This window comes from Cervus elaphus, chromosome 5, assembly GCF_910594005.1.
Source record: "Cervus elaphus chromosome 5, mCerEla1.1, whole genome shotgun sequence".
Taxonomy (NCBI): Eukaryota; Metazoa; Chordata; class Mammalia; order Artiodactyla; family Cervidae; genus Cervus; species Cervus elaphus.
In genome coordinates this window covers 85,232,552-85,256,502 of record NC_057819.1, presented here as the reverse complement: position 1 = coordinate 85,256,502, position 23,951 = coordinate 85,232,552, and the positions used below count along the sequence as shown (strand labels likewise).

The 23,951-nt window shown below is 40.5% G+C and overlaps 1 protein-coding gene across 3 annotated transcripts in view; it reads left to right on the top strand.

Moving 5' to 3' along the window:
• Positions 1-23,951, top strand: part of PPM1D (protein phosphatase, Mg2+/Mn2+ dependent 1D) — a 57,190-nt gene that overhangs the window by 16,944 nt on the left and 16,295 nt on the right. For 2 of the 3 annotated variants that reach the window (XM_043902900.1, XM_043902903.1), the window contains exons 2-3: positions 1,936-2,164; positions 10,463-10,587. In XM_043902900.1, the coding sequence (XP_043758835.1) occupies positions 1,936-2,164; positions 10,463-10,587 (354 nt within the window). The remainder of the gene's footprint in view (positions 1-1,935; positions 2,165-10,462; positions 10,588-23,951) is intronic. The other variant, XM_043902902.1, reaches the window with a different exon arrangement.

Here is a 23,951-nt window from a genome sequence, read left to right as displayed (position 1 = left end):
CATGCCGGGCAGCAAAGGAGACACAGACGTAAAGAACAAACTTGTAGACTCAGTGGGAGAAGGCAAAGGTGGGATGGTTTGAGAGAATAGCTTTGAAACATGCACATTACCACATGTAAAATAGATGCCCAGTGTAAGTTTGATGCATGAAGCAGGGCAGCCAAAGTCAGTGCTCTGGGACAAGCTAGGAGGACAGGGTGTGGGGGGAGAGAGGGGAGGGGCGGTCAGGGTGGGGAGGACACATGTATACCTGTGGTTGGTGCATGTTGATGCGTGGCAGAACCATCACAATATTGTAACTGTCCTCCAATTAAAATAAGTTAATTAATTAAAAAGAAGAGAATTATTATAGTTAGTACTGGGGCTTCCCAGGTGGTGCTAGTGGTAAAGAATCCACCTGCCAATGCAGGAGACATAAGAGATGCAGGTTCGATACCTGGATTGGGAAGATCCCCCGGAGGAGGGCATATCAACTCACTCCAGCATTCTTGCTGGAGAATCCCTGGACAGAGGAGTATGGTGGGCTACAGTCCATAGGGTCACAAAGAGTTGGACATGACTGAAGCGACTTAGCACGCACGCGCTATAGTTAGTACTGGCATCTTAGGAACGTAAATGTTTCACCTTTTACCATGTGGGGAGTTTAGGCACTAACCTGGCTCCCACCGTTTTAAATGAATCTACCAAGCTTCCACCATCCATTCCTTACTTCAGCCTTTGCTGCTGCCTCTGAGTTTGAACTTTTCTGGAACTCTTTTAACAGGGAATACTGATGTACTGCCTTCTTTACTTACTGCTTTTTCCTCATGTTGAATTACAAATTTTGCATTCTGATTTTTTCCCCCTCAATACAATTCCATTTGTTTAAAATTTCAGGAATTCCTCAGATTTTCTTATGACCCTTCTCTGTGTTTCATAATATTTGTAATCTGTCCTTTCAGTAGGATTTTGTGGGGAGAATATGTCAGTGTTCAGACTTTGTTTGCTATCTTGAACTGTAATTTGTTTAATGTTACAGAATATTTCATTCTTGTAGCTCAGTTGATAAAAAATCTGCCTGTAGTGCAGGAGACCTGGGTTTGATCCCCTGGTTGAGACGATTCCCTGGAGAAGGAAATGGCAACCCACTCCAGTATCCTTGCTTGGAAAATCCCGTGGACAGATGAGTCTGGTGGGCTGCAGTCCATGGGGTTGCGAAGAGTTGGGCACGACTGAACACTTCATTTCATAGAATATTTCAGAAGTTTTAAATGATAGTGAATATAATCAGTGTAGGTTTTGGAATTAGATACATGGGATCTGTGCTGCTTAAAATACTTGAGTTATTTTGAGCAAATTTCTTAACCAAAGTTTTGGTTTCTTCATCTGCAAAATGAAAATAATGGAACTGATCTTCGCTTATTGTTAGTGTTATGAGATAATGTATACAGGTAAAGCTCTTAGCACAGGTAAAGCTCTTAGGAAGTGGTATCCAGTAGGTGCTTGGTAAATGTTATTTATTAGGTTATGAATCTTCAGCAGAGTTATTTTAAAAACAAATCAAGTAGCTTTTTCTGAAAATCTTTTTGAATAAAAATTAATATAGATGATAAGCTGCTGCCAGTATGGTATCAAAACTTTTAACATATCCTTGCTACTAAATGTGGTTAAAGACTAAGACTTACGTGGAATTACTAAACCTATGATGTAACATTTTTCTCCTAAGATTGCCTTGATGGTCACAATATAATTGCATTATCTATAAAATTAATTTATTAATGTAAGAATGAAGGGATTAACACAAATTCTTCTTTAATAGCTTTCAAAATGTTTCTTAAATATTTTTGTGTGCTAATTCAGATTTTAACATGCTAATTCAACATAAGTTGCTGTTTTTATTCTGCCACAGTAGTTATGTGTACACCTGAAAGTAAAATTTTTTCTTTTCTATTACAGCAGAATGGCCAAAGACGATGACAGGTCTTCCCAGCACGTCAGGGACAACTGCCAGTGTGGTCATCATCCGAGGCTTGAAGATGTATGTTGCTCACGTGGGCGACTCAGGGGTGGTTCTTGGAATTCAGGATGACCCCAAGGATGATTTTGTCCGAGCTGTGGAGGTGACGCAGGACCATAAGCCGGAACTGCCCAAGGAGAGAGAGCGAATCGAAGGGCTCGGCGGGAGGTAATGACTGCGCTCTGCCCCTCCTCCCTCGCTCTGTGTAGTCCTTTCCGCCTTACTTACCACACTGACCTACTTCTCCCTTCTAGTGAAGTCACAGGGTTTTAGCTTGCCTGGTAACGTATCCATGTATATTCATGTTTATTTTATTATTTTGAATTGACCGATTTATTTCTGATAAATGGCCCCAAAGGGAAATAATATCTTAATGCACTCAAGTAACAAAACATCAAGGATTTATTTAAAGCCTTTTGTATAAACACTAATCAGCATGCCCTTCAGAATCTGGACAAAGCAGCCCTCAGAGTTCCAGAACAGAACAATTTGAATCTATTTTGGGGAATAGAGTTTTGTTAGAATTAGCTTTCAGTTTTCCCCTTTGATTTCTAAGTCATGCACGCGACAAACCTCTGTGCTGTGTTCTGTGTGTTTTGAGACAGTTTGTAGACGATGAAGTGAATTTGACTTAAGCATAGCATTTTTATGATACAAACTAAAGTGCAAGGTTATTCTAAAAAGCAGAGGAAGGAATAACGTAAGAAAATTTAAAAATCATTCCAATACTAATTTTTTAAAAATCAAGGATCTGAGGCAAGTTAAACAGAATGCAGTGTTTCTAAATAATTATTTAACTCAAGTCTTACCATAATATTGTTACTTTTTTATCCTTTCTTGTTTTTATTAAATAAGAAAATTTTTTTCAGAGAAATAATAAGCTGAAGGAAAGAATTAACTTCCTTGAACTACCAAGAGTTCAAAAGATCAGTAAGAGAAACAGTAAAACTCTGCCACCTTCAGATGGCATAAAGGAGAAGTTTGAATGACAGGAAAAACTAAAAACAGTAGTAGAAACATTTGAAAAAATATTTAACATTGAAGTGAAGTTCTATTTTTTGTTATTGAGTTAGCAATATTTTAATTGTAATGGGTATCCTGTTGCTAGGATTATATATTGGTATGACTTATACAAAATACAACATACCACTAACTTTAAATGTATATAGGCTGAGTAATTTCAGGAATCTCCTCTAAAGAAGAAATATGAAATGTGGATCAAAATGTCTAAATAGAGTTATTGATTGCAGCAGTGTTTATTGACTATTAATTTAGCTGAAAATAACTTGAAGGCCCAACATCTGGGAAATGGTTAATTACATTTAATTATATTCATAACAGTGGATATGATGTGAACAAAATTTTTAAAAATCATGGTATTATGAAAATTTTCAAACATTTAAGTAAAGATCAGGGAATTCCCTGGTGGTTCAGTAGTTAAGACTCTGCACTTTCACTGCTGAGGGCCTAGCTTCAGTCCCTCCTCAGGGAACTAAGATCCTGCAAATTGCGTGGCACGGCCAGAACGAACAGACAAAAAAGTAAAGGTAGACTAGTATAATGACCTCCGATACATATGAGGAATTTTTAAAAAATATACCATTTTTTTGCCTGTTTCACTGAGAGATAATTGACATGTCATTGTGTAGATTTAAGACGTACTACATGATGGTTCAGTTTAATTATATTGTGAAATATTACCACAATAGGTTCAACTAATCTCCATCTTCTTATATAGATACAGTTTTTAAAAAGAGAAAAAATAAAGGGAAAAAAATTTCTCCTTGTGATGAGAACCCTTAGGATTTGTCATAACAACTTTTCCTGTGTATCATATAGCAGTGTTCACTATAGTCATCATGTGGTACATTACATCCATAGTACTTATTTCTCTTATAACTGGAAATTTGTACCTTTGACCAATTCCCCCTTTCCGCTGCCAGGAATTTTTAATAATATAGGAGAATGCTTGTTGGTCACAATAAGCAGGATATAAAATTACATTGGTAATTGTTTGTCTCCATGGAGGTTGTACCAGTTTATGCTTCTATCAGCAATATATGTGAATGACCCTGACAACATAATTATAGAACTTTTTGATCATCACCAGTTGTAGGTTAAAAAAAAAGTCATCGTGGTGATGTTTTCATTTAAATTTATCCTGAGAAAAGTTGAATTTTTTTTACTTGTTGAAAAGCCATATAGACTTCCTTTTCTGTGTGTTTTTGTGTATCATCTTTGTTCATTTATGGGGGAGAGTAGTCAGCCTTCTTTCTGTATTAATGTATAGGAGCCACATATACATTAGAGAAATTAGACTAACGTATGTGATGAATTTCAGATGTTTTCACAGTTTGTCTTTTGATTCTGCTCCTGGAATTTTTTTTCTATGTGGAAGTTTATTTTAATGTAGTTAAATTTATCAGTGTCTGCTGTTATGTCTTTTGGTTTTTGTGCCATATATATAATTCCTTCACTCTGAGGTTGTTAAAAAGTCTGTATTTTCTTCTCATACAACAGTTATGAATACTTTGGTCTTAGAAACACTTTACATTCTTAAAAATTGAGGCCCTCAAAGAGCTTTTTTGTTTATATGGGTCAGATGTATTGACTTAACCATATTAGGCATTAAAATGGAGATGTTTTCAAATATTTGTTAGTTTATTGAAAAAGAGCAATATTAAGCTCATTATGTGTTAACATAAAGAACATTTTTTAATGAAAATACAGCTGTTTCCCCAAAATAGACATTTGAGAGGACTGGCACTGTTTTACAGTTTTGTAAGTCTCTTTCTTGTCTGGCTTAGTAGGTGACAGCTATATTCTTACATTTGCTTCTGCATTCAAACTCTTGTGATAAGGTATTTTGGTTGCAGTATCTAAAGTAAAATCAGATTTTACATAGATATATAGGTGGAAAAGGGAGACTGTTTTCAAAGCTTTTTTATATTTTTCATATTTTGGGGGTATTTTACTTTGATACTGTTCTAAAATTCATGAAGAGGGAATTTCTTAAAGGTTGATAATGTGGTGTCTGAAATCTTATCAGTAACTTTTTTACATTCTTTCACTGAGAGCCAGTGGTGTATCAGTTAAGAGCCATTGGTTAAATAATATCTTTATCCATGCATGATCGTTTTAATAGACTTTTATTTTTTGAGCAGTTTTAGATTCATAGCAAAATTGAGCAGAAAGTACAGGAGTCCCTGCCTCCTTTGCGTGACTAGTTTCTTCCACTATCAGCTCTTTTCCCAAGTGGTTCAGTTGTTACGATTGATGACCCTACATTGACACCTCATTATCACTTAAAGTCAGTAGTTTACATTTGGGTTGCTTTTGGTGTTGTACATTCTAGGGTTTGGCAGATGTGTCTACAGGTGTCTACCTTCATAGTTTCATACAGAACAGTTTCACTGTCCTAGGAATCTTCTGTGCTCTGCCTGCTTTCCCCTTCCTCCCTTTCTATTTCTGGCAACCACTGGTCTTTTTTATTATCTTCATAGTTTTACCTTTTCCAGAGTGCCACATAGTTAGAATCCATAAAGTATATAGTCCCTGTGCATGATTTTGAAACCTGGTATTGGTCATTTGTAAAATATTGGTTAGCCAGGTTATGCAGATCATCCAAATATTGACATCTTTTATCATACAATATATCAAGTTCTGTAGCTGTTGCAAAACTCCACTGTATGCACATGGTCTTAGTATTATTAGGAAAATAATTTTGACCTTGTAGATCCCCTGAAATTGTCTGGGTGACTCCCGGTGGGGGGGGGGGGTGGGGGTTGTCTCTGAACCATATTTCAGGAGCCACTTTTCTAGTATTTGTATGGTTTTGTCATTTACATTTTAATCTTATAGCTCTGGAATTTCAAAGTTGTGTAGTAGGGATTCAAGTTAATATTTTTTTCTAACTGGCCGTCAGTAGCCACTTGAACAATTCCACAGCTATTCCTTGCTGATTAGAAGGCTTACCAGGCATAAAACCCTTCTATAGTGGGAAGATGACCTGGAGTTTATCCTCTTGTAGCACTCTTTCCCTGGTTAAGATAACTATGGAATGTCAACTCTGTTACAAGGCAACATTGCTTGTTGTAGAAGGATCCTCGAATGGAACTGCAGGTGGATAGGAAAGATTTCTATGGACCACAGATTTCTCTTGGAAAGCAGGGACCTTGGCTGCCCTGTGTACATGTAGGTGGACTTATGTGGGGACCAGGAAGTCAGGGGCTCTTGAGACACAGATTCCTATGGCCTACGAAGCTCACTTGTGGTGGCTGGAAGTTGGCTTCTGGATTTCTGTAAGGATCACTGCTGAAGGCGGCACTCCTGGAGCTGCAGTTCCGGCAGACTGTGTTTCCTGTCCTGTATCCTACAAAGTTAAGTGAACCTGGCTTCATGCTGTAGTTTATTAGGTCCTATAAGTGTGAAGGTCAGTATGTATCTGAAACCACTACTGGTAGTTATGCAAAGTGAGGTTTGCAATCATATATATTGGGCTGGCCCCCAAAAATAGTTCCTTCAGGTTTTCCCATATCATCATATTATGGCAGGACCTGAACGAACTTTTTGGCCCACCCAACATTTGGGCCTTTTTCTGGGCGTTCTTTTTTGGGCGTTCTTACATACCAGTACCATACTTTTTTAAAATCAAGGCTTTATTATAATTTTTAATATTGGTAGGCCTGATTCCTCTCATTAGTCTTGTAAAAAATCATTTTCTTCACTATTCCTTTATTTTTCTCTATGAAATTTTAAATTATGTTATTTGTATTTAATTTTTTTTTTGAGTTTATGGTTTTTGTGCTGTTACTTAAAATACCATCTGGACAGCTGGATGAGCTCTTTGCCATTTGAGAGCAGGTGTCTTTTGCACAAATTGAGCTGTTTTGTTATAAGTCATTTCCTCCTTTCCTTCTGTCCTCACCCTAGGCAACTGGCCAGTGCTCTGTTTTCCCAGCCTCCTGTTGCTTCTCAGTCAGCCCCTGCATATCAGGCTGATCCTTTGTGTATGCCTTTTAATCACACAGGACAATGGCAGGAAGTGCCAGAGAAACAGCATCTTTTACAACATTGCTTTGGGTTTTTGATACTGGATGTAAAACTTTGTTTTAGGCACTGCCCTTATTTTATCATTTGTTCCTCTGTTGGTGTTTCTACACAGAGACCGTAATAACTTTGAATATTACGTGTCAAGAGAGCTCCTAGGAGTGTTATCTTGAAAGCAATGTGGGTAGCTCCTGTAATTACTTAATGGGGATTCCCTGGTGGCTCAGTGGTAGAGAACCTGCCTACAATGCAGGAGCCACAGGTTTGATCCCTGGGTCTGAAAGTTCCCCTGGAGGAGGCCATGGCAACCTACTCCAGTATTCTTGCCTGGAGAATCCCATGGACAGAGGAGCCTGGCGGGCTACAGTCTATAGGGTTGCAGAGTTGGACATGACTGAAGCCATTGAGCATGGCACGCATGCAAGCCTTACTTTTTAGGGAGCAGGTTTAGGAAAGAGCTATAGGGCATAAGCTGTTTAGGAAGGCAGAATGTTGGCATCTCTTTCCCCGTAACTCTTGTGTTTCATAGATTCTTGTGAATGGTATATTAGCAAAGATTTGGACAGCAACAGACACTTTTTGTCTCTCTCTTTTTTTTTTTTTTTTTCCTGGTCACGCCACACAGCCTGGGGGATCTTAGATGCCTGACTAGGGATCTCTGCGTTGGAAGAGCAGAGTCTTAACCACTGGACTGCCAGGGGAAGTGAATCTACCATGAATGGTAGATTTAGTCTTTACTGTTTGCTTTTGATGGTCAGCTTTGAAGAAAGCATAAAATAAAAAGTTACCGCCCCCCAACTCAGCCCTCCGTCTCCCCAGGGGTTTCCGTCTGGGCGAGGTTCCCCCAGCCCCGTAGATCAGCCCCACCCACCCTCCGCCCCAGCCCGACCTGCTGGGGCAGCGAACGGAGCCCCCAGGAGCAGGGCCTCTGTCTCCAGGACCGACCCGCTCTCTTTGCGGGGGCGGCTGCGAGTCCCTAGTTCCCTGGGCTGCTCGGGAAGCCCCTTCCCCTCGGGAGGGCGAGGTCCCCGAGCAGACCCAGCCGGCCCAGGCCTCTGGCTTCAGCCCTCCAGCCTCAGCTCCCTAGTAAATGCCCGCTGTGTGCCTGTTCGCACCCAGGCCCCAAGGATGCAGACCTGGGGTGGGAGACAGACCCTCCTGATGAAAGGCTCGCCACTGCCCAGCGCTCAGGTGTGCCAGCCAGCTGCGGCGGGGCCCCCGTAGGCTTCTGCCCCCCCCCCCCCCCCCCCCCCCCGCCGCCCCCGAGGCCTGCGGGGCACCTGGGAGCCCCCAGTGGGCCGGGACGCCGCCGGGGCGGTCCAGCGGGTGCCGCCCGCTCCTGCTCCGTCGCCCCGGGGCCCTGGTGGCTCCGCCCCCGCCTCCGCCCTCGGACTGAGTGTTCCCCTCGCCCGGGGAGGTGGCGCGTGGAGGCGCCCGGCTTCTCCGCCTCCGAGGGCGGAACACTCACCTGACCAGGGTGGGCCTGCCGCACTCGCCCCAATAAAAGCAATTCCAGCCTCAAAAAAAAAAAAAAGGTAACCACCTTTGCTGACTCTTACTATGATCTGGAACAATGTTGCTTTCAGCATTACAAATTAATTCTCAAAAGGGAGAGTAAATGAGCAACTCTCTTGATGTTTCTCTTCTGTGTTAACATTGAGCAAATTTTCTACCATGTTCTTCACTTGTTTCATTCGCCTCCTGTTCTGTCTGGTTATTGTAGCCCCATGTGGCTGTTTGAACTTAAATATAAATTTATTAAAGTTAAATTAAAAATTCAGTTCCTCATTTGCCCTGGCCACGATGACAGAGCTCGGTAGCTGGGCATGGCTGGTGGCTGCTACATGTTAGAATGTGAGGAGTAAACGTTTCCATCAGGGCAGGAGGTCTGGTGAGACAGCGCTGCTTAAGCCCCCTGGCCTGCCCTTGTCTCATGAGGCTTGTTTTCTGCTTTAGAAAGATGGTTGAGGCTGTTCTCCTTCTGCTATATTCATGTTTCTCTGGGCTCAGAGGAAGATTTTTTTCTCATTTATAAATATTTATGCCTTTGTTTCTGCTAGAACTTTTATTCCGTTTGTTATCTCTTCTCTCTAGTACCTTCATTCCTTTGAAGTTAGAGCAGTAGAAAAGCCGTGATGGAGGTGAACCGGCTGTTGACATCCACAGAGATTCTCAGCAACGTTCCTGTGGAGATGGTCACCATTATCTGTCCGATTTCTGCTTTGTGTGTCTGGAAGCCAGTAATTTCTGAGTTCATCAAGTTTAGGGGGACAGAGTCATGCTACTCACAGTCAGCATAGTTAACTATTAAGAGACTCACGTATACATCAGGATGTCATAGTACTCATTAACAAGAAGAGTAACTGACAAGAAGCCCATAGATGATTGTCAGCCGACCTGCCGTAGATGAAATGAAATTTCAGACTATAATCAGAGGCTTTCAGTGTACACGTGGGACCTGGGTGTAAAGACTTAATTTGATAACCTTAATGTCATCTATCATTGAGAGTCAGGAATCTGGTCTTATGCATGTATCTATCCGTCAGGTAAACCTGACATCAGGTAGGCTAATATTTGTTTCTTGGAAATGCTCTTTGCCACTCTTCCCCTCAACTATTTTAAACCTTCTAAGGAAACATTTTTCTTTTATTTATTTATTTTTTTAATTCCAGGCAGATTATGGTTAAATTGATTTAAGGGCCAGTTTCCCATTTCAGTCATTCGGGCATAGGTTGAGAGACCTACTGTGTTTTTAGTATTACTTTTTTGCTGAAATATTTGATCATATTTCAATATGTTAGGCACCCTGGAGTGTACTAACTACTCTGTGTATTAATTACAGATTTCTCTTGCTCCTCCACCAAATTTCTAGGAGGGTTTTCTTGTTCTCTAACTTCCAGATCTCTCTCGCTGTAGCTGATCTGTTTCCAAGGTCTAGTCTCACCTTTCTAAATACAGAAATATCTAAATACATAGGTATTTATAGTGAGGCATTTCTTATTAATTCCTCAGATCAAAAATACTAAAGCTGAAGTTCTGTTTTCAGTACCCTTAAATCCTTCAGAAACTATACACCTTTTCAACTTCTTTTATGTATTCCCTCTTCTTTTATAACCACTTCTTCCTCCCCTCAGTTTTCTCAGTTATCAAATTATCTTGCTTTTATATATATGCTATTTACTCATTTCTGTTCCTCTGTGCTCCCTAAATAATCTCCAAATTCTCATCTTCATCTACCCTATTTTGTCTTTGCCTTATAAACAGGAACTTTGGTTTATGCGTCTTCGTGTCTAAAGCAGATAAGTCATTATTTTTGTGGTAATATAATCTGATTGTAACAGTTATTTAACCTGTGAAGCTACTTGAGTTGGTATATTGTGATCCCTTAGTGTGTTTCTGTGAACTCTTGTCTTTCAGCGTGATGAACAAGTCTGGGGTGAACCGTGTGGTTTGGAAACGACCTCGGCTCACTCACAACGGACCTGTGAGGAGGAGCACAGTCATTGACCAGATTCCCTTTCTGGCAGTAGCCAGAGCACTTGGTAAGTAGGACTTCTGTTTGGTGAAACCATCTTGGATGTTCTGCAGCATACGGTGGTAAAATAAAAGACAAGACTGAAAGTTAAACCCTCATTGACACATACTGAGTATGTAAATATGATACTGTAGTAAATGATTGAAAACCTAATTGAGGGGAAGGTTAAAGTATGGATTTCAGTGCCATTTGCTCTTTGATCCTGAGTTGTGTTCAATGTTCTGATAGTTTCCATTTATTCCTAAGGAAGTAAATATATGCCCAGGCTTGATGTTAGCCTTAAAACTATTTCTAAATGTCCTTTCTTACTTCAGCCTTCAAATTTCTCTTAAGAGCCTTCAAAGCTCTTTTTTCTTTTTCATTAGCTAGCAAAGTAAATTGTGACAGAATTGACATACTTATTTTTTGTTCCATCTTGTTTTGGAAGGAAGGCTAGAGGGTTGTAACTATAGAAATATCTTACTTTGGATGTACTAGTTAAGTTTTCTTCTAAAGAAAATTTCTCTTAGAAAACACCACTTTTTTTCTTCTCTCCTTCTTCCTCTAAAGACACTTGAGCACTGACTTGGTTCCGGGTACTGTATTAGGTTTGGAGTGATGATACAGATACACTCTGCCCTCAGGGAGCAAGAATAAATAGTTGGGGAGATGGGTGATAAAGAAGTAAACCTGTCCTGAACCTAGTATAATATTGCAGGTCAATTATATTTCAGTTTTTTTAAAAGGTAAGCTTGTACATTGTAAAAGGTACAATTATACATTTTAAAAGGTAAGCGTGTACATTGTAAAAGGTAAGCTTGTACACTATACTGTAAACAGTGAGAAGCTTTTTTTTTTTTGGACTCCAAAATCACTGCAGATAGTGACTGCAGCCATGAAATTAAAACACGTGGGACTTCCCTGGTGGTCCAGTGGCTGAGACTCTGTGCTCCCATTACAGGGAACCAGGGTTTGATCCCTGGTCAGGGAACTAGGTCCCACATGCCACAACTATAAGATCCCACATGCCACAACTAAGACCCGGTGCAGTCAGATAAATAAATAAAATATTTAAAAAAAAATAAAAAATAAAACACGCTTGCTCCTTGGAAGAAAAGCTATGACCAACCTAGACAGAGTATTAAAAAGCAGAGACATTACTTTGCCAACAAAGGTCTGCCTAGTTAAAAGCTATGGTTTTTCCAGTAGTCATGTATTGATGTTGAGAGTTGGACTATAAAGAAAGCTGAATGCCGAAGAGTTGATGCTTTTGAACTGTGGTGTTGGAGAAGACTCTGGAGAGTCCCTTGGACTGCAAGGAAATCCAACCAGTCCATCCTAAAGGAAATCAGTCCTGAATATTCATTGGAACGACTGATGCTGAAGCTGAAAATGCAGTACTTTGGCCACCTGATGTGAAGAACTGGCTCATTGGAGAAGACACTGATGCTGGGAAAGACTGAAGGCGGGAGGAGAAGGGAACAACAGAGGATGAGATGGTTGGATGGTATCACCGACTTAATAGACATGAGTTTGTGTAAGCTTTGGGAGTTGGTGATGGACAGGGAAGCCTAGCATGCTGCAGTCCATGGGGTCACAAGGAGTTGGACATGACTGAGCAACTGAACTGGACTGATTTGTACATGAAATCATTACAGATTAGGAAATATGAAAGAAAGAAAAATCACAGGGGTCCTGTGATAAAGAATAATTTAGAAGGGAAAAATCTATCTTAGGTAGTGTGATGGAAATGTTCCTTTTAGGAAGTGTTATTTTAGCTGAGATGTGATGGCTGAGAATCAGGTATTGTGAAGAACCTGTTGAAGAATATTCTAGGCATGGATCCTGAATTGGGAAAGAGCTTGGCATGTTCTAGGAATTATCAGAAGTTGGGAGTTAATTGAGGCAAATGTAAACATCAGATATTTTTGTTCTAGACTAAGGTTACTGGGAAACATTGAAGGATATTACGCTAAAGAGTAATATTATCTTATTTGCATTTTTTAAAAGATTGTGCTACTGTTGCTTGTTCGTCTTTGGTATTTGATCAAATACATGTAGTCCCAACCTTCATGAACCCTGTAATCTAATGGGGAGAATTGATAATAAGCAAACAAATGAGAAAATTCTTTTAAAAAGCATCAAAAAGGAATTAAGCAATATGATATGCCTGTAGTTGGTGGGAGGGATAGGTGGTGGCCAGGAGAAGGGTACTTTGTAGAGGATGATTAAGGAAGATTCTTTTAAAAAGTGGTATTTGAATTAGACCTGAAGGAGGAAAAGGGGCCAAGTCAAAGAAAAGGCATAACCTTTGCAGAGGCCATTAGGCAATTGGTGGACATTTGATTTGGGAGGAATGGTGGGGGTTGTTTAGCACATATTCTTTTTTCCTACTAAATAATGTCCTGACTCCCTTTTGGGAAACTGTATCTCCCCTACTCTGTGCAGTCTTAGTCTAGACATTCCTATTCAGGGTCCTTTAGTAAAATATAAATGGTCAGGCGTATGACCCCAGCTGGATCAGTTAGATTCCCTGTTCCATGATTTTGAATTGTGAATCCAGTAAGAATCAAAATTAAAAACCAAGAAACCTGGTTGGAATGAATACATCCAGGTGATAATTGACCTCCTTTGGCAGTGCTCATTGAGGTGATTAGATTTTCCTGCCTAATTGTTTGGAAGTACCCTGACCTAAGTTAACCTGAGCTGGAAATTGTTGTTTGTATGCAAAGAACCCTAATGCGGGAAGGAAAGGATTCCCCATCTTTAGTGAGAGAGAGAAGGTAGAGATTTTAAGATGAAGGTGGAGATGAGGACGCTTGCCTGATTAAGAAGGGTGGTACAGACTAAGGTAAGAAGTGTGATGAAGACATCATGGGTGGTAGGCAAGGACTAAATCCTGCCAGGCTTTTTAGAGCACAATAAGCTATTTTATTTTAAATGATTTTGGGAAGGGATTGAAGAGTAGGAGAGGAAACTAACCCCAGTGGTTAAGAGGTAGACTGTCGAGCCACAGTTCCTAGGTTCCAATCCCAGTGTTGTCATTTACTGTACAGACTTGGGCAAATTACTTAATGTATTGTGACAATTTTTTCAGCTGTAAAGTGGGGCCAGCTTCATACTGTTGTGGGTATTGGGTAACTTATTAACACATGCAAAGTGCTTAAAATAGTGACTAGCACATAGTAAATGCTCTGTAAATGTTGTTGTTATTATTGTTGTTTACTGAAGTAGGGCAGTGACATGAATCCAGCTTGTTTTTAAAGGATCATAATGGCTAAAATTATAGGGTAATAACATTGGAGGCCAGGGTGCCATTTAGAGGGCCTGTAGCAGTTTCTAAGCACTTCACCTATTTTATAGATTTTTGTCTTAGTTACCCAGGCCATTCACTCATAGTATATATGTGATATAATTGACCCTCCAATTGTTAGCAAGGAAAAAAGGTGGGGGGGGGAGTGATAGCTTCTATTTGCTTTTCAGGTAGATGGTAAATTTCAAGTTAACTATTGCCATTTGTAGCATTAGTGAGCTCCCGGGGGCATGGGAGGCAAGGAATTAACATTACTGCAGAATAGAGGGGGGTTTTGTGGGGAACTCAGCATGGACTGAGGGCAAGGTTTCATTCCAGGGTCAAAAGTAAGGTGAACTTCAGTTTAGAAAAGCAGATGTCAGTTTATCTGGTATAAGTGAAGTGTGTGTGTGCCTTGCTTTTCACATAAGCCTTGAAACCCTGAAGTGATTATAGAGAGGAGGAGAAGGAGCAGGTGAAGGAGCAGCAAAAAGAGCAGAAAAACCAACTGGTGTTCCTGTTTCTACCATTCCTGCTCTGTTCAGACACAGTGCAGGAGTAATTCAGATAAGTAATTCAGCACACATGAATATCTTCAGTAATCTTTACTTTATGTTTTTAAGTACAAATTATTGCATTGTTAGACAGTACTATGAGTTAAAATCTGTCTCCATGAAGCTTTCAGACAGGGCAGCGTACTTACCTTTTCTTTTTGCATAATGACAGTCATTTACCTATTTAGAATTGGCTAGCATGTTTCTCTAGGCTAATTTCAGAGCTTTCATTAGTCTTGTCCTATCCCTCTGGATGTTCCCCTCAATAAATGTGATTCCAGAATTGAGGACACTGCAAGATGTGGTCTGATCAGTTTGAAGTACAGTGGAAATATGTAGTTCCTGCGCCCTGAGCATTGTACTTGTAATAATGGAGTTTTAGAATCATGACTGTCATTAGTTTTTAGTAATCTTTTCACATTAGTTGGCTTATTAAGCTCAGATCTCTAGATATTTCTTTTATGTACTGCTACTAAGTCAAGTTTCTCTATTACATACTCTGTTGGTTTTTATTGGGATGGTGTAAGGGTGGGGAAATGGCAGAAAGTGAAGAGGAACTAAAGAGCCTCTTGAGGGTGAAGGAGGAGAGTGAAAAAGCTGGCTTAAAATTAAATATTAAAAAAACTAAGATCATGGCATCCGGCCCCATTACTTCATGGCAAATAGAGGGTGAAAAGGTAGAAGCAGTGACAGATTTCCTTTACTTGGGGTCTAAGATCACTGCGGATGGTGACTGCAGCTGTGAAATCAGAAGACGATTGCTTCTTGGCAGGAAAGCTATGACAAACCTAGACAGTGTGTTGAAAAGCAGAGACATTACTTTGCAGAGAAAGGTTCGTATGGTCTTCCCAGTGGTCACGTACGGTTGTGAGAGCTGGACCATAAAGAAGGCAGAATGCCAAAGAGTTGATGCCTTCAAACTGTGGTGCTTGAGGACTCCTGAAAGTCCCTTGGACAGCAGGGAGATCAAATCAGTCAACCTTCAGGGAAATTAACCCTGAACATTCGTTGGAAGGACTGATGCTAAAGCTGAAGCTCCAGTATTTTGGTCATCTGATGCGAATAGCCGACTCATTGGAAAAGTCCTTGATGCTGGGAAAGATTGAGGGCAGAAGGAAAAGGGGGTGTCAGAGGACGAGATTGCTGGATGGCTTCACCTATGCAATGGACATGAAATTGGGCAAACTTCGGGAGATGGTGAGGGACAGAGAGGCCTGGCTTTCTGCAGTCGGTAGGGTCACAAAGAGTGGAATACGACTGGCAACTGAACAGCAACAAAGTTGGGGAGGTGGAGGCTGAATAATACCATTAGATGGGTTTTTTTGCAGGATGTATTGATCAGTACAAAATTAACAGATTAGTGTGTATTTGAAGAGATCTTGAGTGATGTGATTTTTTTCCCCTTATGTAGCTTAGTTTCAACATTTGTTAACCATCTAGAGAAAGAAATAATATGTGTAGTTCTCAGTTTTGTGTATTATGCATATTCAGAAGTACATAAGCAACAGAATATTATTAGCATTGTTAATAACTATTTTTAGTTGCCAGAGAGAAAAAATAGTAATTAGAGAGTAGAGAAATCAGGCAATACATTGGATGATGACAATTACCATCACTAATGAGGACATTGTATGCCTCCAGACGTGTGATACACACATCCCCTAGGTAGTACCCTGGTCAAGAATGCATAGCTGCAATCTAGATAAAGGAGGCTAAAGAAACATTCTAAGTAAGTGCTATTCCGGCTCCTCAACTGGATTCTATAAAGGATATTATTAGGCCATCTAATAATTCAGAATATGAATGGTAGGTGGTATATTAGGTATATATTATATTAATATAAATTTATGAAGCTGATAGCTGCAGCATCCTTATTCTTAGAAAATACACTTTGAACTATTTAGGGATAAAAGACCATTGTTTAAAACACTTTTGTTGCAAGGTTACATGCACAGAATCTTTATACATACGTAGATCGAAAACAAGCAAATGGGGCAAAATGTCAGCAATAATGAATCTGAGTAAAGATGGGGGTTCTTTGTCATGTTTTTATTTTTATCACTTTATACATTTGAAATGGTCTCCAGATGAGGTTTTTTTTTTAAATAGGCTGGCAGTAATAATATGAAATTCAGTAAAAGTAAATAAAAAGTGCTAGGTTTAAGCTCATAATATGCTTTGGGAGATTATCTGCTTTCATAGCATTTCATTTGAGAGAGAACTAGGGTTTTTGTTCTGCTTCTTTTCCGTTGATTGCTAATGAGCATAAGGTAATTCTGCGGTGTTAAGTGCATGCATACTCAGTCGCTTGTTCATGTACAGTTCTTGGCAACTCCATAGACTGTAGCCCTCCAGGCTCCTCTGTCCATGGGATTTTCCAGGCAGAAAACTGGAGTAGGTTTCCTTCTACTTCCATTTCCTTGTCCAAGGTGTCTTCCTGACCCAGGGATCAAACCCATGTCTCCTGCATTGGCAGAAGGATTCTTTACCACTGAGCTACCTGGGAAACCCCTAGGTGTAGTTTAGCCATAAAAAGTTAGTATAGTCTTAGAATAGTAGACTGTCCTACTTATCAGTTAAAAAACTGCCTTTCCAGATTAGTCAACTGATCAAGCGTACAGCTTTGTTTGACTTACAGGTATTAAGTTTGGACCTTCCCTGGTGGTCCTGTGATTGAGAATCTGCCTTTCAGTGCAGGGGACACAGGTTCAGTCCCTGGTCAGAGAACTGAGATCCTTCATGCCGTAGGGCAACTAAGCCTGCGAGTGTGAGTAAGACCTGATGCAGCCATAAGTAAACATTTTTTTCCACTCTTTCCACCTGATGATGCTGCCACTCTCCTAAACTTAAACAGAATAATTGGGCAGAATATAGCCTGGAATCAAAATACTGAGGACACTAATAGCTGGATTAGTATTTGTGAAGTTTTGTCATCTAGAAGAGAAATTAACCTGATCTAAAAAAAGTGTGGAGAGTTCCCTGGTGGCCTAGTGGTTAGGATTCTGGGCTTTCACTGCCGTGGCCTGGGTTCAGTCTCTGGTTGGGGAACTGACATCCCACAGGCTGTGCGGCTCAGCCAGGCGGGGCAGGGGGCCTGGTACATTCCACGTACCGAATGTTTCAAAAAGCAGCATGCAAAAATGACAGCAACAGGTGAGCATTCTCAAAAAGAAAAAAGGCGTGAGGAGCTATAAAAGGGAGAACCATATTTTAGCTCAGTAAAACAGAATTATTGCAGATGATAAAAAAATAATAAACATTATTTTGTGAACTATAGTGAGCCTTTCCTTCACTAGAAGCGCTTGGGTGATTGACATAGATGTCTACATTGGCTCGGAAGCTAGAGAATATAAAACTGGACTTCTTCTAGTTCTGAGAATGCATGATAATGTTAAAATTGTTGATACTTGGTTAGCTTTCCAGTGTATTCAAAACAGCTTTTCCAACTAGCTATTTTTTCACTGTGTATTGTTTTTAGATTTATCCATGTTTATGTGGTTCTAGTTCATGCATCAACTGCTGTACATTCAGTTCCAATATGAAACTATATTTTTTTTCTCTCTGTGCCCTGATTGGTGGACATTTAGGTTATATGCACACATTTGCTATTATCAAAAATGTTGCAATAAATACCTTCTTGTGTACATCTGTGAGATTTCTTTAAGACACATAACTAGAAATGGAATTGCTGGGTTACATTACATTACTCACCAACTTTTAAAATACCACGACACACAAATAATAAGATAATATCTTAGAATAAACAGGGAAGGCTACTCAAGGCTGTGGGCAACTGACCTAAAGGTTCTAGCCACTCAGGACCCACCCTGCTGACCATGGTCATACTTAAACCATCCAAGGCATATCACTTGGAAAGCTCAGTCCAAGATGTATAAAGATATGTATATCTTTTAGCATTATGTAATACCAAATTTCTTCCCCAAGTGATTATACTAGGCTATTAAAATTCCGCTGTATTAAGAATCTATTGCTGTCTTAACAAAATATTCCCAAACCTAACAGTTCAAAACATTTATCATCTCACATGGTTTCTGTGGCTTAGGAACCTGGGAATGGCTTAACGAGGTGGTTTTGGCTCAGGGTCTCTCGAGTGGTTGCAGTCAAACTGTCCAGTGTGACTTTGTTCTGAAAGCTTGAATAGGGCGGGGCATTCACTTCTAGGACAACCTACTCACATGGCTGTTGCCAGGAGGCCTCCATTCCTTGCCCAGGGGGCTCCTCTGTAGGGTGTTTGATGCATCTTCATTCCATGGCGGCTGGCCTTCTTGGAGCGAGTGATCTGAGAGAGAACAGGGTAGTGGCCACAATGTACTTTTATGATCTAGTGTCATAAACAAGTGACATTTTATCACCTCCTCCATTTTTTTTTTTTTTTTGGTTAGCAGTGAGTCACTCAATCTCTCCTACCCTTAAGTGGAGGGGAATTAAGCTCTACTTCTTAAAAAGTATCAGTATGTGCAAATATTCTAAAACCACACACAGAGTCCCCACTTCTTCATGATTGTTTATTCATTCACCAAGTATTTACTAAATGCATACTATGTTACAGGTACTGCTCTAGGTTTTGAGGATTCTGCAGTGAAGGAAACCAGTGAAGATTTCTTGACCTCTACGGATCTTACTTTCTAGTAGGGGGAAACATGATAAACTAATATAAATAAGTAGCATATATATTGTGGTATATAGTGAAAAGTGCTGACATGGAAAATAAGGCAGGAAACACTGGGAGGTGGGAGTCATAATTTTAAATGGAATGGTCAGAGGAGGTCTGAAGAGATGACACTGCGTGAAGAGATGAGGGCATGGAGGCCTATGGGAGACTGGGGCATGAGAATTCAGGTAGAAGGAACAACAATCCGGAGTGTCCTTTTTATGATTTTTTTTTTTTTTTTAACTGAGGAACTTGAGAGGAAGATTTGCCATTAACCGATGGAGCAAAGAGCAGAGTGGGGGCAGTCAGGAGTTCAGCTTCGGACAAGTTACCTTCAAGGTGCTTATCAGATACTGTAGCGGTGATATCCATTTGGCTTCTGGTTATGAGAATCAGTTAGTGAGAGCTAGGCTAAAGACATCAGTTTGTGGCTGAATCAAGGGATTGAGTGTAGGTAGGAAAGGGGAGGGGAAGGTCCAGTGACTGAGGCCTGAGATGCTCTCCCTGTTAAGAGGTAGGGGCATGAATGGAGGAATGAGGTAAGACAGAACAGAAAGAGCCACCAGTAAAGTACAGGATAGCCCAGGAGAGTGTCCTAAAAGCTAAGAGAAATTTCAAATACTGTTGAAAGCTCAGGTAAAGCAGACTTGAGAGGTGATGTGAAAGTCATTGGTGACCTTGACAAAGTAGCTTTTGGTTGGATAACTCCAGTTGTGACTGGAGTTGGTTCAAGAAAGAGCAAGAAGAAGAAATTTTGATATAACAAGTTTTAGACACTCTTCCTAGGAGTTTGGGAAGGAGAGATGGGGCTGTAGCTAGAGTTGAAACCCAAGAGAGGGTTTGCTACTGTTGTTTTAAAAAGGGAAGAAATTAAAAAAAAGAAAATAAAAAGGGAAGAAATAATCACAGTTTCTGGGAAAGATCCACTCGGCCAGTGCAAACACCATGTAGGAGATAAAATACAATTGTTATGGTAATGTCCTATGACAATTGCATTAACAATTTTGTAAACAAATACGTGGAAATAAATGGATCTTTTCATACAAAAAGTCTATGGGAGAGATTATATTGTTTCAGTAATGACAAAATCAGTTCTGCTTTTTCTCTTGATTTTATTTTTCGATCACATATTTTCACCTCAAATACCTTTATTGAGATTTAACTGACATCCAGTACTGTATATTAAGTTTAAGGTGTACAGCATTAAAAAGATAATATCCTTTAAATTTGAATATTTAAGCTAAAAGAAATGCTTTGTTAGTATCACTTTACCTGTCTTTATTCTGGCACATAGGGGAAAAAATATAAGAAATTAAGTTCTAGCTTTTGTTTTTAAAGTTTAACTTGTTGCATGGTAATTATTGTTGGCCCGTAGTAAAATTAAATTATAGTATTTATTGCCATTTTTCTTCTAGCTTTTTGGGAGAGAAGTTTGCTTATCAAAATTTGTACTGTTGATGATCAAAATTACTTGAGTGCAAATGTAGCAAAGGTGCCTCCTAGTGTCGCCCTGATGGAATTGCATGTGAGTCTTAGAAATCATTTATTCATTGTACAGATATTTGAGTGCAGACACCGTAATGCTGGGAACGACTGAGGACAGGAGTAGAAGCGGGCAACAGAGGATGAGATGGTAGAATAGTGTCACCAACTCAATGGACGTGAGTTTGAGAAAACTCTAGAAGATAGTGAAGGACAGGGAAGCCTGGCGTGCTGCAGTCCATAGGGTTGCAGAGTCAGACCTGACTTAGTGACTGAACAACAGTGTGCCAAACACAGGGCCTTTGCCCTCATGGAAGCTTATGGTTTAGAGAGGGGAGAGGCGTTCATCAAGTGATCACAGAAAGAAGTGAAAAATGACAACTCTTTTTAAGTATTTGTATGTCTGTTAAAGAGAACTTTAAGTAGGAATATTTTACCTAGCTGGAGAGCCACTGAAGTGATGTTTGAACTGAGCTTTGAAGAATTATGGAAAGCTAATAGAGGAAGAAAATGTGTTCTTGGCATAAGAACTGCATTTGTGAACAGCTCTGTGATAGGAGGAGGCCTGGCGAATATAAGGGACTCTGAATAGGGAATGTGAAACAGAGGTATGAGAATAAGAGGCATTGATCAAGTGAGAAAATACTGCACTTTTCTAGGCTGTGGTTAAGAGTTATGCAAGAGTAAACTATTGCAGAGTTAGGGAGGGAAACAGCTAGGTTGTGTGTGTGTGTGTGTGTGTGTGTGTTTTAATTATGGCAAAAGACCTATAACAAAATCTACCATTTTAGTCATTTTAAGTGTTCAGTTCAGTTGAAGTATATTAAGTACATTTATATTGTTGTGCAGCCATCACCACCATCCGCCTTAAGTCTGTGTTTTAAAGAGATGATTTTGGTTGAGTTTTGGGGATGGATTAGGTGAGACAAAAGTCGCTGGGAACCTCTTTGTGGGAAGCCACTCACGGAGTGAGGGTGAGGAGGTGATGCTGAAATTCCCTAGGGATAAGGGCTTCCAGGTGTCCTGCACCCGCTGGCCTCAGTGTGCCTCAGGAGCGAGCAGAGAACACACCGAACCCAGAAGAAAGGCCTCGTTCTCATCTGGTATCATTCTAGGGCCCCTAGTGAGAGCAAAAGGCCGTTGAACAGGCAACCAGCAACATCTGCCATGATGTCTCCCTCCCTTCAATATGTAGAGGAAGAACATTCTGTGCCCATATGATGGTGTACAAACCCTAGACCAATGATAAAAACACTTAGCTCGATTCTGATTCCTACTCATTTGATATCAGGTAAAGCCATGGGAAATAATGGAAACAGTGAGAGACTTTATTTTCTTGGGCTCCAAAATCACTGCAGATGGTGACTGCAGCCATAAAATTAAAACACGCTTGCTCCTTGGAAGAAAAGCTATGACCAACCTAGACAACATATTAAAAAACAGAGACATTACTTTGCCAACAAAAGTCCGTCTAGCCCAAGCTATGGTTTTTCCAGTAGTCATGTATGTATGTGAGAATTGGACTTTATAGAAAGCTGAGTGCCGAAAAATTGATGCTTTTGAACTGTGGTGTTGGAGAAGACTCTTGAGAGACCCTTGGACTTCAAGGAGATCCAACCAGTCCATCCTAAAGGAAATCAGTCCTGAATATTCATTGGAAGGACTGATGCTGAAGCTGAAACTCCAATACTTTGGCCATCCTATGCGAAGGACTGACTCATTTGAAAAGACCCTGATGCTAGGAAAGACTGAAGGCAGGAGAAGAAGGGGACAACAGAGGATGAGATGGTTGTATGGCATCACCGACTCGATGGACATGAGTTTGAGTAAGCTTCAGGAGTTGATGATGGACAGGGAAGCCTAGCATGCTGTAGTCCATGGGGTCGCAAAGAGTTAGACACGACTGAGCGACTGAACTGCACTGAAAGCCATGTAGAAGACTTCTCTGGTGGCTCAGTGTAAAGAGTCCACCTGAAGTGCAGGAGACTCCCTAAGTCCATATACAAAAAGATTATAAAGAAGTAGAAGAATGGAAAGCTTTTCTTTAGACAAGATAACTAGGGGCTTGCCTGGTGGTCCCGTGGTTGAGAATCCACCTGCCAGTGAGGGGACACAGGTTTGATCCCTGGTCCAGGAAGATTCAGCATGTAGCAGAGCACCTAAGCCTGCGCGCCACAACTCCTGAGCCCAGCTCTGCTCCCCAGCAAGAGAAGCCCCCGCAGTGAGAAGCCCGAGCACTGCAGCTAGAGGCCAGCGGCCACTCTAGAGAAAGCCCGTGTGCAGCAGCGACCCGGTGTAGCCGAGAATACATAAATAGGGAAAGACAGCTAATAATGTTAGTGTTCTGTCTTCAGTTTACAACCATTATGATAACATGTGATTTGTGCAAGAATCATTAATGGATGCTAAAGCCTGGCATATTTTGGTAAAAACAGGATATTTCACACAGTCTCAAACTATCACTCTGCAGATTACTTGGGGATACCTTTACAGCGCTGGTGGACAGCAGTTTAACTGAATGATCAAACTCGGCAATGCCAATGGGACAGACTGACACTGTACCTCCTCATGTGATTAGCTGAGAAAGATGTAGTATTCTGGCCAAAACCAAATTTAACCTGAACACAAGCCTTTATATCTTGCAGAACACAAAGAAGCAAACAGAAAGCAAAACCCTAAATCACGGGTCATTCTGCAAAACAGCTGGCCTGGAGACTTTTGACAATCGTCTGTCAGTGTCATGAATGACAAAAATCACAAAAGCTAGAGAGTTGTTCTGGGTTAAAAACAACTAAAAATATGCCAACTAAATGCAATGAACGATCCATGAGTGGATCCTGGACATTAAAAAAAGGGTTGTTGGACGTTTCCTGGTGGTCCTGTGGTTCAGAATCTGCCTGCCAATGCATGGGACCTAGGCTCGATCCCTGGTCTGGGAAGATCCCACATGCTGGGGAGCGACTAAGCCTGTGTACCACAACTGCGGAGCTCACACGCTGCAGCCACTGAGGCCCGAGAGCTCTAGAGCCCATGCTCTGCAACAGGAAGAGCCACTGCGGGTGAGAAGGCCCTGCTTGCTGCAACTAGAGAAAGCAGCAACAAAGACCAGCGCAGCCATAAATAAATGTTTCTTAAAAAAAGAATTATTGCGAAATTCCCTGGTGATCCAGTGGTTAGGACTCAGCACTTTTACTGAGGGGGCCCAGTAAGGTACTTGATCCTTGGCCAGGCGAGACACGCAGTGTGGCCAAAAAAGAGAGACGTTATTGAGATAATTGGAAAAATTTGAAGATGAGTTTTATATTACACAATTCTGGATCAGCATGACATTTTCTTTTTTTTTTTTTTCTTTTTATTAGCTGGAGGCTAATTACTTTACAATATTGTAGTGG